The sequence below is a fragment of the Styela clava genome, chromosome 8 (genome assembly GCF_964204865.1).
Source record: "Styela clava chromosome 8, kaStyClav1.hap1.2, whole genome shotgun sequence".
Classification (NCBI taxonomy): domain Eukaryota; kingdom Metazoa; phylum Chordata; class Ascidiacea; order Stolidobranchia; family Styelidae; genus Styela; species Styela clava.
In genome coordinates, this window is record NC_135257.1 from 17,371,716 (window position 1) to 17,385,224 (window position 13,509).

Genomic DNA, 13,509 nt, shown 5'->3' on the forward strand with positions numbered 1-13,509 from the left:
AATTTCAGAAAATCTTGTTTTTCGCCTGTATTTGAAACCCCATAAATCATAAAGTCACGCTTTGTTCCCTTCAACTTTTATATATAATACTTATCACTATTGGTACTATTCAAAATTACTGTTAAAAATTGTCGGAACTTTGCAGATCATATTCGCATTTGGTCTCGAACCCTAGAGTTTGCATGTAATATTGAAAAAAATATTTTCCGATATTTTTGTGTTCCCAACAAATGTAGCCTATTTTTATTTTGTATTTTTTTTTATTCTGCAAATATATTCTAATACGTTTTAGTTTTATGTGATATACAGTTATGTATGTTGTAATTACCACTACCAGCTAAATGTGCTTGAACTTATATTTTGGTCCGAGTTGTTTCCTTCGGAACATATTATTCCAAATAGGATCCATTCATCCCTCATAAATATTGTAATAAGGGATTATTTTCCGCATGGGAACCGGTTGGAAACTGCAGAATTTTGCTGATCACAATGGTTGACTCCTATAGTCTTAAAACGTCGCCGTCGAAAATGCAAAAAGACGGACAACTCACCAGACCTCTGTGTAGTCGTCTAGTCGAGTTGTCTCTGATGAGTTGTCCGTGTAGTCGAGTTGTGCGTCTTCCAGCATAACTTAGTTCTTGTGATAGAGCACTCCAGCTTTCTGGTTCGTATAAATAATATGAAATTAGGAAACTAGGCTACCGGTACCTAACTATGGCTGGTAGTATTACCGGTATATCATTAACTTTAGTACCAGTAATTTCGAATCCTCCAGTGGTTGAAATCAATGAGGTGTCGTGTGACGTAGACCTATCAGAATAATATCATCCTGCTTTCTAATTTGAATGGTTAGGTTGAGATTAAAGGAGCGTTGACACTGGATGCGACGCGACATGCGCGGGAGATCGCTCCCTATTGTTTCAAATGACGATTACTGTACACACAAGACTGGGGGTGACGAGCGGCGTCGCTTCGGTTTCTCTCGGCGTTTTTCTTTTTGCTGTTTTGACGCGCGCCGTAAGGGCGCATAGGATAGGATTTACGTATCCCGGGGGGGAAGAAAGCCGATAAGACGGCCTAATCATATGGCGAACCTCGGCCTCTTGTCTAGTTACCAGTCCGGGTCGGGTATGGGATTAGTTACCGTAGCCAGTTATTTTGTTTTCGGAAGCATGGAATTGATTGACACCGCTGAGCAGTTATGGTCGGGCGACACATTTGACATTCATTTATTATTTTTGTAAACTATAGCTGCCAAAGATATAATATTAATGCCCGAGGATATTATTTATTTTTGAGCATATTTATATTTGAAGTCATCCCTGACTGTTCCATGTTATTATACTCTATGACAAGTTTGCCTTCTTGTGGGAGTTGAATCTAGAGTGCATTGCAATGGTATTCAGCTATCGATATACTCTACATTGAATGCAATTTCTATTTGGCGTCTTCAAAAATGGACAACTGCTCATGTCCAAGCACAAATGTATTGAATGATAGGGTCTCATGTAGTTTCGTACCTAACACGAGACCCGAATGATAAACTAGTTGAAATTAGTTCATTGCGATGTAGTGAATGCTTGGTTTAATTTTATTTAATAATCAGAATATGGCAATTGAGTTACTCCTGCTGGTCTGACATAGCAAAATAAAAATTAATCAAACTATTTTGTCGATATTCAACACAATGAACTGTAATATTGATGATGATTTATACTACCAGACTACGGTTATTGTATAATTTCTGCATATGTCCTTGCAGAGTCGTCAATTTCGTCCTTTTTGTAATTAAGTTCGATGTTCGAATCTATTTTAAACTTGGTAAGTTTGAACTTTAATGTTCTTTAATGATTAATCGTATATATGACTTTCATCTTCCCGGCTTCATATTTGTAATGTGTGACTACAGTCGGACTGATATTTTATTTTAAATTGTGTTCGTTGTTCTTTTCTTTTTATAATTAACGATTTCTGCATCTGTGTTTCTAAGCAGTAAGCAACCGCACCTGGCGCCATCGAGTGATATACAACTGACGCGAGACCATAGGCGCTGCTGCGGCTCGTTCAGTGTGAACACACCTTTAATCATGATAAAGTTGACCCATTTATAGCACACCCAACTGCCCTGGCGAATTATTGAATGATCACAATTGAAAAATTGTGTTTTTCCAGGATTCAATATCATAACTATAGAAAAAAATTGGCATAGTATTTATAAATGGACTGCTGGAACTTGTTATGATAAACAAAGGGTGATTACAGTCTTGATAATAATTGACTATGAGTGAGGGAAATACTAAAATAATGGATGAAAAGGTGAAATCACTATCTCTGGATGAGGTTATGTGTCCTGTATGCTTGGATATATTCATTGAACCAATTACTATGTCCTGCTCCCATGAGTTGTGCAATGAATGTTATCAGCAACATTTCAAAAATTGTAATTTTGAGTGTCCAATGTGCAAAAAGAGGCTCAGTACGTGGGCTAGAAGGGCAAGTGCTCAAGGAAAATTAATAAACAAATCAAAATGGGCAAAAATACAGGAGGAATATCCAGATTTAGTTGCTCGTCGCCTCGGTGGAAAAAGTAACAGTCAAACTTTTATGCAAACAGAGCCTGTGGATTTATCTATAGCAGAACCGGGGGAGTTGCAAGAGGAATACCTCACAATGCGACAAGAGTGGCTTCTAGAAAGTTCTTCCCAGCGAAGAGAGCAAGAAGAAGCATCTTTAAATCTGATCAAACAAATTCAAGAAGAAGAAAAAAATGAAATCGAGCGACGACAAAAAATTCAACAGGAAGCTGATCAACAACTTGCTATAAAACTCAGTAAAGAGTTGGAGATGAATGTTAGTCCAAGTCTGGTCAATAAAATAATTCTACGGCCACGCAAAGTACTTACCTCGATATGTGAAAATTCTCCGAATACTAGCGAGGTCAAAAGAAAATCAATGCCATTATCTACTAGAAAGACACGAAAACGTAAAAGAAGCCAAGTATAACCTGATGAATTTGAACCCATCTGTTTGTTTTGTGAGACTTCCCATGGGTATGCTAATTATTGGAACCTTTCAAACTAAAATTAGTTGCAAACTAATGTTCATTTTACTGTGATTTCTAACACTGTAGGTGATTTATCAAGTATCAAAGTAATTTGAAAAAAAGTCTTTCTCTGGTTGAGAACAATTTGATATCCAATGTTCCAGTCATGAATAATATTAATAACTATGTTCGCATCGAAGGTAAAAAATATCTAGTTTACACAGTTGCTCCTTTGCATATCTGTGACTACTTATACAGAGCCTTGTTCAAGAATGCTCACACATCTTTCACTCCACTAGTGTGTAAAAATTGAGTTTCGCGTTCTTATAAAATAGTAGCTCCTCTGCATAATTGTGGCTTCTAATACAGAGTCTTGTTTAAAAGTGTTATATAAAAAAACTTATTTCTAATAAATTTAAAATGCTTCGCAACACAGCTGTATTTTGTGATGGGTATTTCAAATACCAGGCGATATACTTTCATTGCCCATGATTTTGAGCTGCTTCATTATCATTATAAATACCATTTCCATCCCAAGAAAAGTTAACTCTCCCATGCCTATCGGTTCCACGGTATTTTCCTTTTAAACCTTTTGTGGGAGTAGTGTGGAAAATGACTATATTTTCAGCCATTATTTTGTTCATTGATAGAATACATTTATTTTGTCTACCTCTTAAACGTGCTTATTAGACTGTTGCAAACTACATTTTAATGGCTCTGTAGGATTTGTCAACTTCGTGGAACGGGATGGAATTGAAACTTTTTTTTTGATTGTTTGTTCTTTAATGCGAACACTCATTCAAAAATTGAAGTTAATTCTGAGCCTTTGCTGAGTTTTTTGTTCATTTCATTTTTCTTTCTCATTGCCGAAATATTTCTTTATTTTTATTTAAGTTTATTAAAATGTTTCCTGACTAATTGTGTGGAAGTGGAACAGTAATCCAGTTTGTGACTTCAGAAAATGTTTGGTGTACCTAAATTATATTGTGGAGTAACTGGCGATCATCACATCACTGGAATCATTTAATATGTGGATTATAGCCATAGTTTTTTTCGCAATCACTCGAGGTGGGCCTGAGGCACACGATCTTGTTCTTCCAAAAACATTTCTTAAGAAGTATGATACTATTCCTCTCACACGACAAATTCATATGTTGATATTTTCAGAGAAGTTTGCTTCTTCTAATAACATAATTGGCTTGCAGGTAATTTACGGAATTATTTCGAGTTACGGAAGTGAAGTTACGAATTACGTAAAGTCGTAATTATTGGTCGAGCGCTTTCGCGATTGAAACGAGCTCTCTTCAGATAAGTCGATTGTAAAAAATTAAAGTGTAAGTAAAAGAAGTTAGAGTTCCGGTATTCGCAGCCGTTTTTCTCTCTCTTGTTAGGCAGATGGGAAGGCATAACGCGTCATTTACTAACCTATTATCAACTTATCTAGGATGGCCAATGTACATATTAACCGTAGATAAGGAATAGAATTAATTGTGTTGAGACCGATGGACGTCAACACACCTGGTTTCAACTTCTTCGGGTGAAATGACTAAAGAATGTAAGAGATCAACTTGTAAAACATGGTCTATTTGTGAATGCCGTGATAATTAATGTCGCGCTTATCAAACAGCAATATAAAGACGGAAGAGAAATTGCGTAATGAACCAACGCAACTTAGTCTTTTCGGCATCGGTAAAGCGATTGAGACGGCAGAGAAACAACAATACGACGGGATTTCCCGTGTTTATTCTCCGCGAGATCCATTTTCTATTACAAAATCTTGATGTTATGTTACCGATTTTATCGTTATATATCTGTCCGGACTTGGCATTGCTCAATATGTTTTTCATAATGTCTCGCAATATGTCGGCCAAATATGATTACCTGTCTTTACCAAATGCGGCAACTTATTTTGATTTATCGTCAACTCGAATACCACCGGCACTCGACCAAACTTGTGTCAATCTTGGCAAATAGGATTGTCGACTTGAGTTAGAAAAATAAATTAATATTTTCATGAGTGCAAAATAAATGTCACAAAATGCATTGTTTTGCGATATAATTTTGTATTTTCGGAGAAGGCATGTCATATAAGTACGTTATTTTAAATAATGCGCAAATAATTAGTATTTGATCTAAATTTATCGCAAATAATGTTATGGGCCGCGAAATGATTTAATGTAAAATGAAGCATGGAATTCGGAATATCGTCAATAAGTCGGCATCAATAATTATTATAAAATGCTAACTAAGTAGTAAAGTCGGATATTGTAAAAAACGGTGAAATAACAAGTCTTCGTCGCGAGGCAAGCTAAAGTATAATCAAACGAGAGAATACGCTTGTAGTTGATTTAATAAATTAGCAACCCGGAATTTTTATTTAATACGAAAGCCGTATTAATACGTTAATACGATTTTGAAAAAGTGAACTATCGGTTCTTAAATATATTACCAGAGTTGGTAATGATAAAATTGATCGCATAAAATTTGGTGATAGAGTGGATAACAGAATCAAAGCTAATACAAAAGATAAAAATCAGAATAAAATTGTTTTGAATTCACTCCTTGATATTTGTCTTTAACATCTGTCGCCGGCGTGTAGTACTGCCGGGAATATGAAAACCAAACTTCGATGTCCCATTCGGAATAGAAGTGGATTAAATTGGTTGTTAGGATAGGTTTAAATGTGTGAAAAAATATCGCAATTACGGGGTCATTACGTAATCGATTTGGCCGTAATTACGGAATTGATTTTTGTCAATTACGTGCAAGCCTACATAGTACCTTCTTGTTATTAACGATAAGGATTTCAGCAGTGATATTCTGCATATATTTCTCAAAGTACAAGGCAAAAACAAACAAATATACGGAAAAGTGGGCGAAAAAAGATTTAAGACGTTCTCATGCACTTGCCCACTTACCCCAAATAGCGAACAATACATTGAAGTAAATTTTAAAAAGACATGATAACTCCATATACAACGGACAAAATTCTTTCTAAACTGCATAGTAGATGTATGAGTAACTCCTTATTCAACGCCTTGTTTAAAGGGGTGTGTGAAGTACCCCATAATATAAGTGGGGATGCTATCACCAAATCTTTATCGAATGATCTTGGCAAAAAGAAAATCTTAAACTACAGTGGCACATCACCAGTCAGAGTCCCAGCAAATTTGTGTACCAGGTGAAGTCAAATCACACTGCTTCCATTTACAAGACGAGTCCCAGTCATTATAGATGGGCGCGTTTTTACGGCGGGAAAATGGTTCATTCTGACAAAGGAATGAATCTTTATATAGGCTAGGATTTACATATTATCTCGGGGAATAGGAAAGCCGATGAGACGACTTAACCATATGGCGAACCACGACCTCTCGTCCGGTTACCATTCCATGTCGGGTATGACTAGGGTTACCATATTTTTGTGACTTTACATTTTCCGATTTTACTACATAGGCCTCCATTCAAAGACATCCCGTCTGTCTTCATTGACATATTGCTATCGAGAGTTCATGCGCATATTCTCTGTCCAAATATCGGGTTCAGTTCGAAAAATAGAAAGGAATTGACGTTTACTAATACAAATAATTCGAATTTAGATTCTTTATGTACAGCAAAAGGAAGAAAGATAGCCTGCCGTTTTCAAGCATTGAGAATTTACTTATTCGCCTAAGCATGCTTTTCTGTAGATAACGCCTTCGTCAAAAAGACGTTGTTCAATGTTACATTCACGTGAACGTCAGAACAGGACCAATTACTATTGATTTAACATGTTATACGTTACGGAAACAACGAAACAAACAAAATAACGGATTTACCTCCAGCAAATGGGCTAGCGCTGGGCTGCACAGCAACAACAGTAACGAAAACATGTTATTTTGTATAGTGTTCGTGTATTATAATAGATGGTGGAACGCCAACGCGGGACTTTTGGCTGACTTGTCAGGACGGCGGGACAACACGCGATAAAGCGGGACTGTCCCACCCAGTATGTTCCCCAGCTTTTCTCTTTAGGGGGGGGGGGGGGGGGGTCCAAAATTTAGGGGGTGGTAAATAATTTGCTATTAGAGATAAAACTAGGCTATGGTATGTATTTAAGAAACGATGTACATGGGGGCCCCCAAGTTGATTGACGGCGAGCCAAAATCCAGAGCAGAATGAAATTGTAGGGCCAGAAAAGGGGAGCGAGGAAAAGTGCGGGACGACACGGCTGGGGTTCAGGGCGTGCTTAAGCGCCCTGAGAAAATTTTGAGAAATAGGCACCAAAATAGGCTCTAAGCTTGATTTTAGATACACCTAGCATCGCAGTTTGTTATGTAATAAAATCAACAATTATAATATTTAGCTGATAGAATTCTCGGGGAATAGATAACAAGCACGGCTTTCAACCGCAAATATATACTACTACGTTTCAACAAGTAATTTGCAACTGATAGTGACTAATGAAGTTACTTGCTCATCTGACATTGTATGAATGGCTACTTATGGCTTGTTTTGTTACACATTTCTAATTTTTTTGAACATGTTTGTTTGACTTTTGTATGAATTAAATTTTGAAATACGCTCGTCAACTGATCATAATGTTGTATTCCTTCAGAACTGAAATATTTTGTAAGGAGACAAATCGCTGAAGTTTGATTCTTTTCAATAAAGAAATAAAAACGCTGTCATTCATCTAAAAAACGTCTGTTTTCAGTTCCTAGTTTTCGTTTTGTGACATCTTTAAGCCTTCTTAATATATGGCTGATATCTAAAATACTGCAGTGTGTAATCATAATACCCATACCTATACATAAGATACCGGAATAATTCAATTGTTACGAAATAAACGTGCTTAAACTGTGATAATGATGTAACAATAGACGGTATCTAAAACTCAAAAGGTACCACATGAAGGGTTAAACTATTTCACTCAAGTTCGGCGGGCCATTTCAAATCGTCACGCGGGCCGTAATTGGCCCGCAGACTGCGGTTTAGAACCCTTCAGTGTGGAATCGCACCCCAAAATTAGGGGGGTGTTCACCCCCTATAGGGGGGGGGGGGGGTGTAGGGAAATCACTGGTTCCACCTAAAGCGGGACGTATGGTAAGCCTAGGTATGGCATTAGTTAGTTATTTGTTGTTCGGAAGCATAGACTTAGTGGCAGAGGAGGCCGTAACCGACCAGCGGTCACGTGGACCACCCTACGGCGGCGAGTAGTCCAGCAATCCTCACGCACATAACCATCCCCGCATGGGATTCGATCCTGCGAACCCACGCAGAGTAATCAGATGTGCGGTGGCAAGCGTTTTTCTAAACTTAAAGCACAATGAGTCCATGATAGTAATACCGCCGCGTATTTGTTTTAAAAGGGTAGATCCACGCTGGGCACATTGTAAAAATGCGATTAACCAGCAAACTGTGGAGACTTTGCACAACATTTAAAGTGACGTCACTGTGATAACTCACCCATGACAAAATGTGAAATCACACGCACGTTGGCGTTCTCGCGTCTCTTTCTGTTCATCAGTCCTACAGTGTGGATCTGATTATTTCTGGCTCACCGCTGTTCTCGTATTTTATCGTATTTCGAGATTACGTCGGCCGGTAGACACTAAAAAACATCATGAGTGCGTACAAGGAGACTGGCAAAGCACCCCCAGGTTTGTGAATTCAACTAGCTTATGTTTTATGTTACTGCGTTTCGGCCGTTGCGTACGGTGCTCGTTAATGCATCCTGCTGTACCGGTACTGGTGAAACTCATTGGCACAGTACGGTACCGGTATGCTGGTAGCTTAATTCAGTATAGAGTTGGTATATGCATACCGGTAGTCTATCAGAGAATTCAATTCAATAAGTGACTTGAACATTGAATAAATAGTGCATCAACCAGTAATAAAATTTATGCTTTGTGTATATATCTAAAAATAGTCAATACTCAAGCCTTGTACATACAGTAATCTGATAATCGTACATCCTATGCATATCCGTTAGCTGTCCATATAGTTGTATCATTACCTCAAGTCAATACCAAAATTATTGTTGTTCATTTTATCATTATATTTATTCTTTTGTTTACGATTGTGTTTGGTTGACGAATCAAAAAATCTGATTGCCTGACGTATCAAAAAATCTGTTTGCCTATGGAGAACTGCACTGAAAAATAGAGCTTGCAAAAAAGTCAAAATTGATTGCTTTGGATAGTTCGACATGAAGCCTCATTTTTCGAGTTTAATGTTCATAGAAACTTCAGATTTATAAAAAAGCTTCAACTGTCAGACTGTTGAATAAAATGTTTTTTTTCTTCACTTGATTAATCTGTTTCATTTTGACATCTGCATAATCTACTTTTTCCCCTAATTTCTTATTAACTGATCGTCTGCTTATTTTTGATACGCAATGTTGTAAATAGAATAGCTAACATAAAAGTTCAGTATTTCGGAATTCTATTTCTGATTTCACAGCCGAATATTCACAAACTACATTACACTAATATTTGTCATTAATCGGGATTTTGAAATTATACAAAAATAATTAATAATCTGTTTTCTTGTATATTTTTTATCAGCAATAATTTCAAACTCTGGAAGACCTAAATTGACAAATAAAATTTTATTGATCGAGAGGATTTTGATCAGTTGGGTACTTTTGGCATCATTCATTTGTTTAATATTTCATTCTTACACATTCTAGGGGAAGAACCTCCAATTCATAAGATTCGAATTACATTAACATCGAAGAATGTTCCCAGCCTGGAAAAGGTCTGTGCTGATCTGATCAAAGGTGCAAAAGAGAAGCAGCTTCGTGTAAAAGGACCTGTAAGAATGCCAACCAAGGTCCTTCGTATCACCTGTCGTAAAACACCTTGCGGAGAAGGTTCGAAGACATGGGATCATTACCAAATGAGAATCCACAAGAGGTTGATTGATCTTCACAGTCCATCTGAGATTGTAAAGCAAATCACCTCCATCAGCATTGAACCTGGTGTTGAAGTGGAAGTTACAATTGCTGACGGTGCCTAATTGTCTCCATTTCATGCGTTTGTTTGAATAAATGCATACACATAATTTTCTAACATTTGTAAGCTGGGCTGGTCAAGTAGGAGAGAAAGTGTGGGAGTTACTATGTAGTTTGCTAACCTTAAAATTGAAACTTGAAATCTTGTCCAATATTGGTGACAAATTACTTTTTGCATTCATGTGTGTAAATTTTGTAATGTCCTAACCCAGAGCTTCCCAAACTTTTGAGCTCGCGGCCCCTTTTGATATATTAAAATTTTTCGCAGCCTTTGTTCACGCTAATAATGCTAAACAGTTTAAAATATGCATTTTTGATATTTTATTGAAACAGCTAATTCTAAACTTTGAATAGGGCTACTCAATAACAAAAACATCGTTACTCAGATTATTCAATGTAATGGGTGCGAATGCTTCTTGCTACATAGCAAGTTCAGCCGTGGCGCAATGTTTGTTTATGCAGGCCTAATGATGAATTACGATGTCTGCCCACCGACGATCTGGTTCTAGTACGAAATTGTTCACTCTTATTGATCAAACTCAACATAAAGCAGTGGTTTGCAGCGGCACCAAATCATCAAGAAAAAAACTAATGGCGCACCTCCACTGAAAAAATATGCTGCCGCAAAATAAACACAAGTTTGTCATCGTTAATATGTACTTTATGCATTTTAAGGTTTATAAACACGTACGCCTTTCTTAACTCTACCTAGTTTTTCTTTAAAATGCTTAAAACTCACTCATGTTCGATAAACTTGGTTCAGCAAATGAATAAACTGCGGCCAACGAAATTGCGGCATTAGGGTTTACCTGTTATGTAACAACGTAACAGAAAGTAAATAATATAGAACGATAAAATGAATTCTATTCATATACACATCATTTGCTTTAATGAGAAACAATAAAACATTTAGAATAAATAAAATATGTGATATGTTTCGAGGCGCACTGAGCAAATCGCGTTCCGGAACCGCTAGCTTTAGCGATTAAAGCCGGCATTGTTGTGCAAGCACGCAAATCGGGTCTTACGATCAGAATATGTATTGTTATGCAAGCGCGATGATTCTACAGTGTTTCCCCGAAGATAAGTCCAAGCCTGAAATTTAAAAATGATTTTAATACAACCGCTCCCCTTAAAAAAGCCTTCGTCGATAGCGCAATTTGTTTACCTAATCCCGTGGAAGTTTCAATTCTGTTAGGCCGTCGCAAAATTTCATGATGGTGGTGTAACAAAATAATTGATATGTTTCGAGGCGCACTGAGCAAATCGCCTTCCGGAACCGCTAGCATAGCGATTAAAGCCGGCATTGTTAAGCAAGCACGCAAATCGGGCCTTACGCTCAGAATATACATTGGTATGCAAGCGCGATGATTCTACCGTTTAATTCTGAAAATTTGGTTTTCTGTAGATAAAGATTATTTCTCCTTGGTTCAAAAAGCGTCTCATCTCCTTTGTGATTTCGTATTTATATTAAGCAGGCTTTTCTACCATGGCCCATTAAATGTGATTTCACTGACTGTTGTTAGATTTTGTTTGTTCGTTTATGTAAAACTCATTGCAAAAAAGGTATTGTATTGAAATGTATCAATACGTACGGTATTTTTCACGGGAAGTCGCAACTTGAGCATATTTCTAGAGGTCGTCACCATACAATTAAATTCGAAAACCACTGAGTCCTAGTTGATAGAAAGAAATCTACTTTTTAAATGGTTAATAATCTATATGTAGCAGCTATTTTAAATGAAAACATGCTATTAAATTGGTATCATAAGTCGGTATTTATATTTCGTATATTATTCTCGTTATTCTCTACATCCCCCCAAAATGAGCCCTTGTCTTATTTTCGGGAAAACACGGTGTGATGATGTATATTCACTCGGAATTGTGAAATTATCGTTTTACACTATTTTTAATAATTGTATTTCAAATCAAGAGTCTGAAAAAGTGCAATAGATATAGTACTTTGTGTAAAATTGGTGTTCTCTTCGCGGCCCCTAGAATTCGTTTCGCGGCCCCTTCCAGGGCCGCGGCCCCTAGTTTGGGAAGCCCTGGTCTAACCAATATAATATCCAATGGCGTTGGTTCGTTTAGTGAACTTCCGGAGATATATTTTGGGCGATGTTTTTCTAAACATCTAATTATAGCGGTAGAGGACTGTATTTTATACGACATAAATTTAGGTTATGTGAGGCGTATGCTTGATACAAAACTTACCACAAAAAGTAAAGATTGCAATTGGCTGCGCTAATTTCAAAAATAATAAGCTACAAAAATCAGATCGTAAGGCGAAGGTATGCTTTATGTATGCAAAAAAATACGTGGATGGAACGTAAATAGCGGCAATAAAGAAATGTAAACATCCAAAATAAGGCGGGCGAGATCAAACCTGACAAATATTTTTATGTTTAATTAGCTTCACGCCCCTCAAAAAATTGTCTGCGCCATTTGCACATGCCAAATTGTTGTGAATGATCGCGACAGTAAATTTTATTTTGTCAGTAAATGCAGTAAGATTCGGCTGCGACATTTTGTGTTCGAGCTATGCTATTTACCGGTATCTGTTTTTATCAATCATGGAGATCAAATAAACTTAACACTTTCTGTCAGTCTCATTTATCATGTGGTAAAGATTGAAATTCTGTTCCAGCACAAATAGAACCTACGAGCTGACAGGTGTGCAAAACCATTGAGTTTACATCAGTGAGGTTGGACTTTCTCTTTCAACGCTATTGCTACTTCAGTAAAAAAATCTGTCCCCAAATCTCAACCCTGATACACAAGTCTTCGGAGAAGTTCGCTGAGAATTAAAAGCGGAAAACAATATTTTGATCAATGTTGTTATTGCTTTATATCAGGGGTGTGCAACCACAGAGAATGTTAATAATGTTGACCCTCTATAGTGCAACCTTTAAACAGGAGAGCCAGACAGGAATATTTAGGTGAAAACGCGGCCGCACCTTTATACAACATAGGCCGTCTAGTTATAGTAGGTGCAGGCACAAAAAAATTGGTTATAAATCTTGTGACATCCGTTGTTTGCACAAATTATCTGAAGGATTAGAATTACTCACACGTACCAAATTAAATTAAACACTCGCTCCGCGGGCCAAACAATTTTTCTTCGAGGACCGCAGGTTGCACAGCCTATAAAATTTAGTTATTGGACACGAAGGGGGACATAACGATCGTTTTTTAAAATTTTGTTGTTATTGTTATTGTTATTTGTCTCCGTCTCCATTTTTAAAAAATCGCTTTTCTCTTCGAATACTAGACCAATTGCTTTGAAATTTTCAGTGGTTAAAGATAAAATTTTTCTCCAGAAGGCTATTACTTTTTTTTTCGCTATGACGTCATCAAAATTATTGCCTTTGGGTGGCGATACGTGTCCATATATTTGAGCATAGCTCTCTTGTTCTATATGTGCACCTCTATAATTTCCGTGTATGATTCAGCTGCAATACTTCTGGGTCTT

The 13,509-nt window shown here is 37.0% G+C and overlaps 2 protein-coding genes across 2 annotated transcripts; both read left to right on the top strand.

Annotated features, from left to right (window-relative positions):
* Nucleotides 1-1,947: 1,947 nt before the first annotated feature.
* On the top strand, nt 1,948-3,961 carry LOC120346354 (E3 ubiquitin-protein ligase rnf168-like). Its single transcript, XM_039416066.2, has one exon. It carries the CDS (start codon nt 2,281-2,283, stop codon nt 3,001-3,003), a length of 723 nt encoding a protein of 240 aa, XP_039272000.2. The 5' UTR covers nt 1,948-2,280; the 3' UTR covers nt 3,004-3,961.
* Nucleotides 3,962-8,520: 4,559 nt separating this feature from the next.
* Nucleotides 8,521-10,087, top strand: LOC120346027 (small ribosomal subunit protein uS10-like). Its single transcript, XM_039415659.2, has 2 exons — nt 8,521-8,682; nt 9,714-10,087. The coding sequence occupies exons 1-2, from the start codon at nt 8,646-8,648 to the stop codon at nt 10,040-10,042; spliced, it is 366 nt and encodes a 121-aa protein (XP_039271593.1). The 5' UTR covers nt 8,521-8,645; the 3' UTR covers nt 10,043-10,087.
* The last annotated feature ends 3,422 nt before the right edge of the window (nt 10,088-13,509 follow it).

Excerpts from the sequence above, each read along its gene's own strand:
- LOC120346354 (XM_039416066.2), top strand. The coding sequence starts at position 2,281 with ATGAGTGAGGGAAATACTAAAATAATGGATGAAAAGGTGAAATCACTA.
- LOC120346027 (XM_039415659.2), top strand. The coding sequence starts at position 8,646 with ATGAGTGCGTACAAGGAGACTGGCAAAGCACCCCCAG. Across the intron at positions 8,683-9,713 it reads GACTGGCAAAGCACCCCCAG|GGGAAGAACCTCCAATTCAT; the intron begins GTTTGTGAATTC and ends TACACATTCTAG.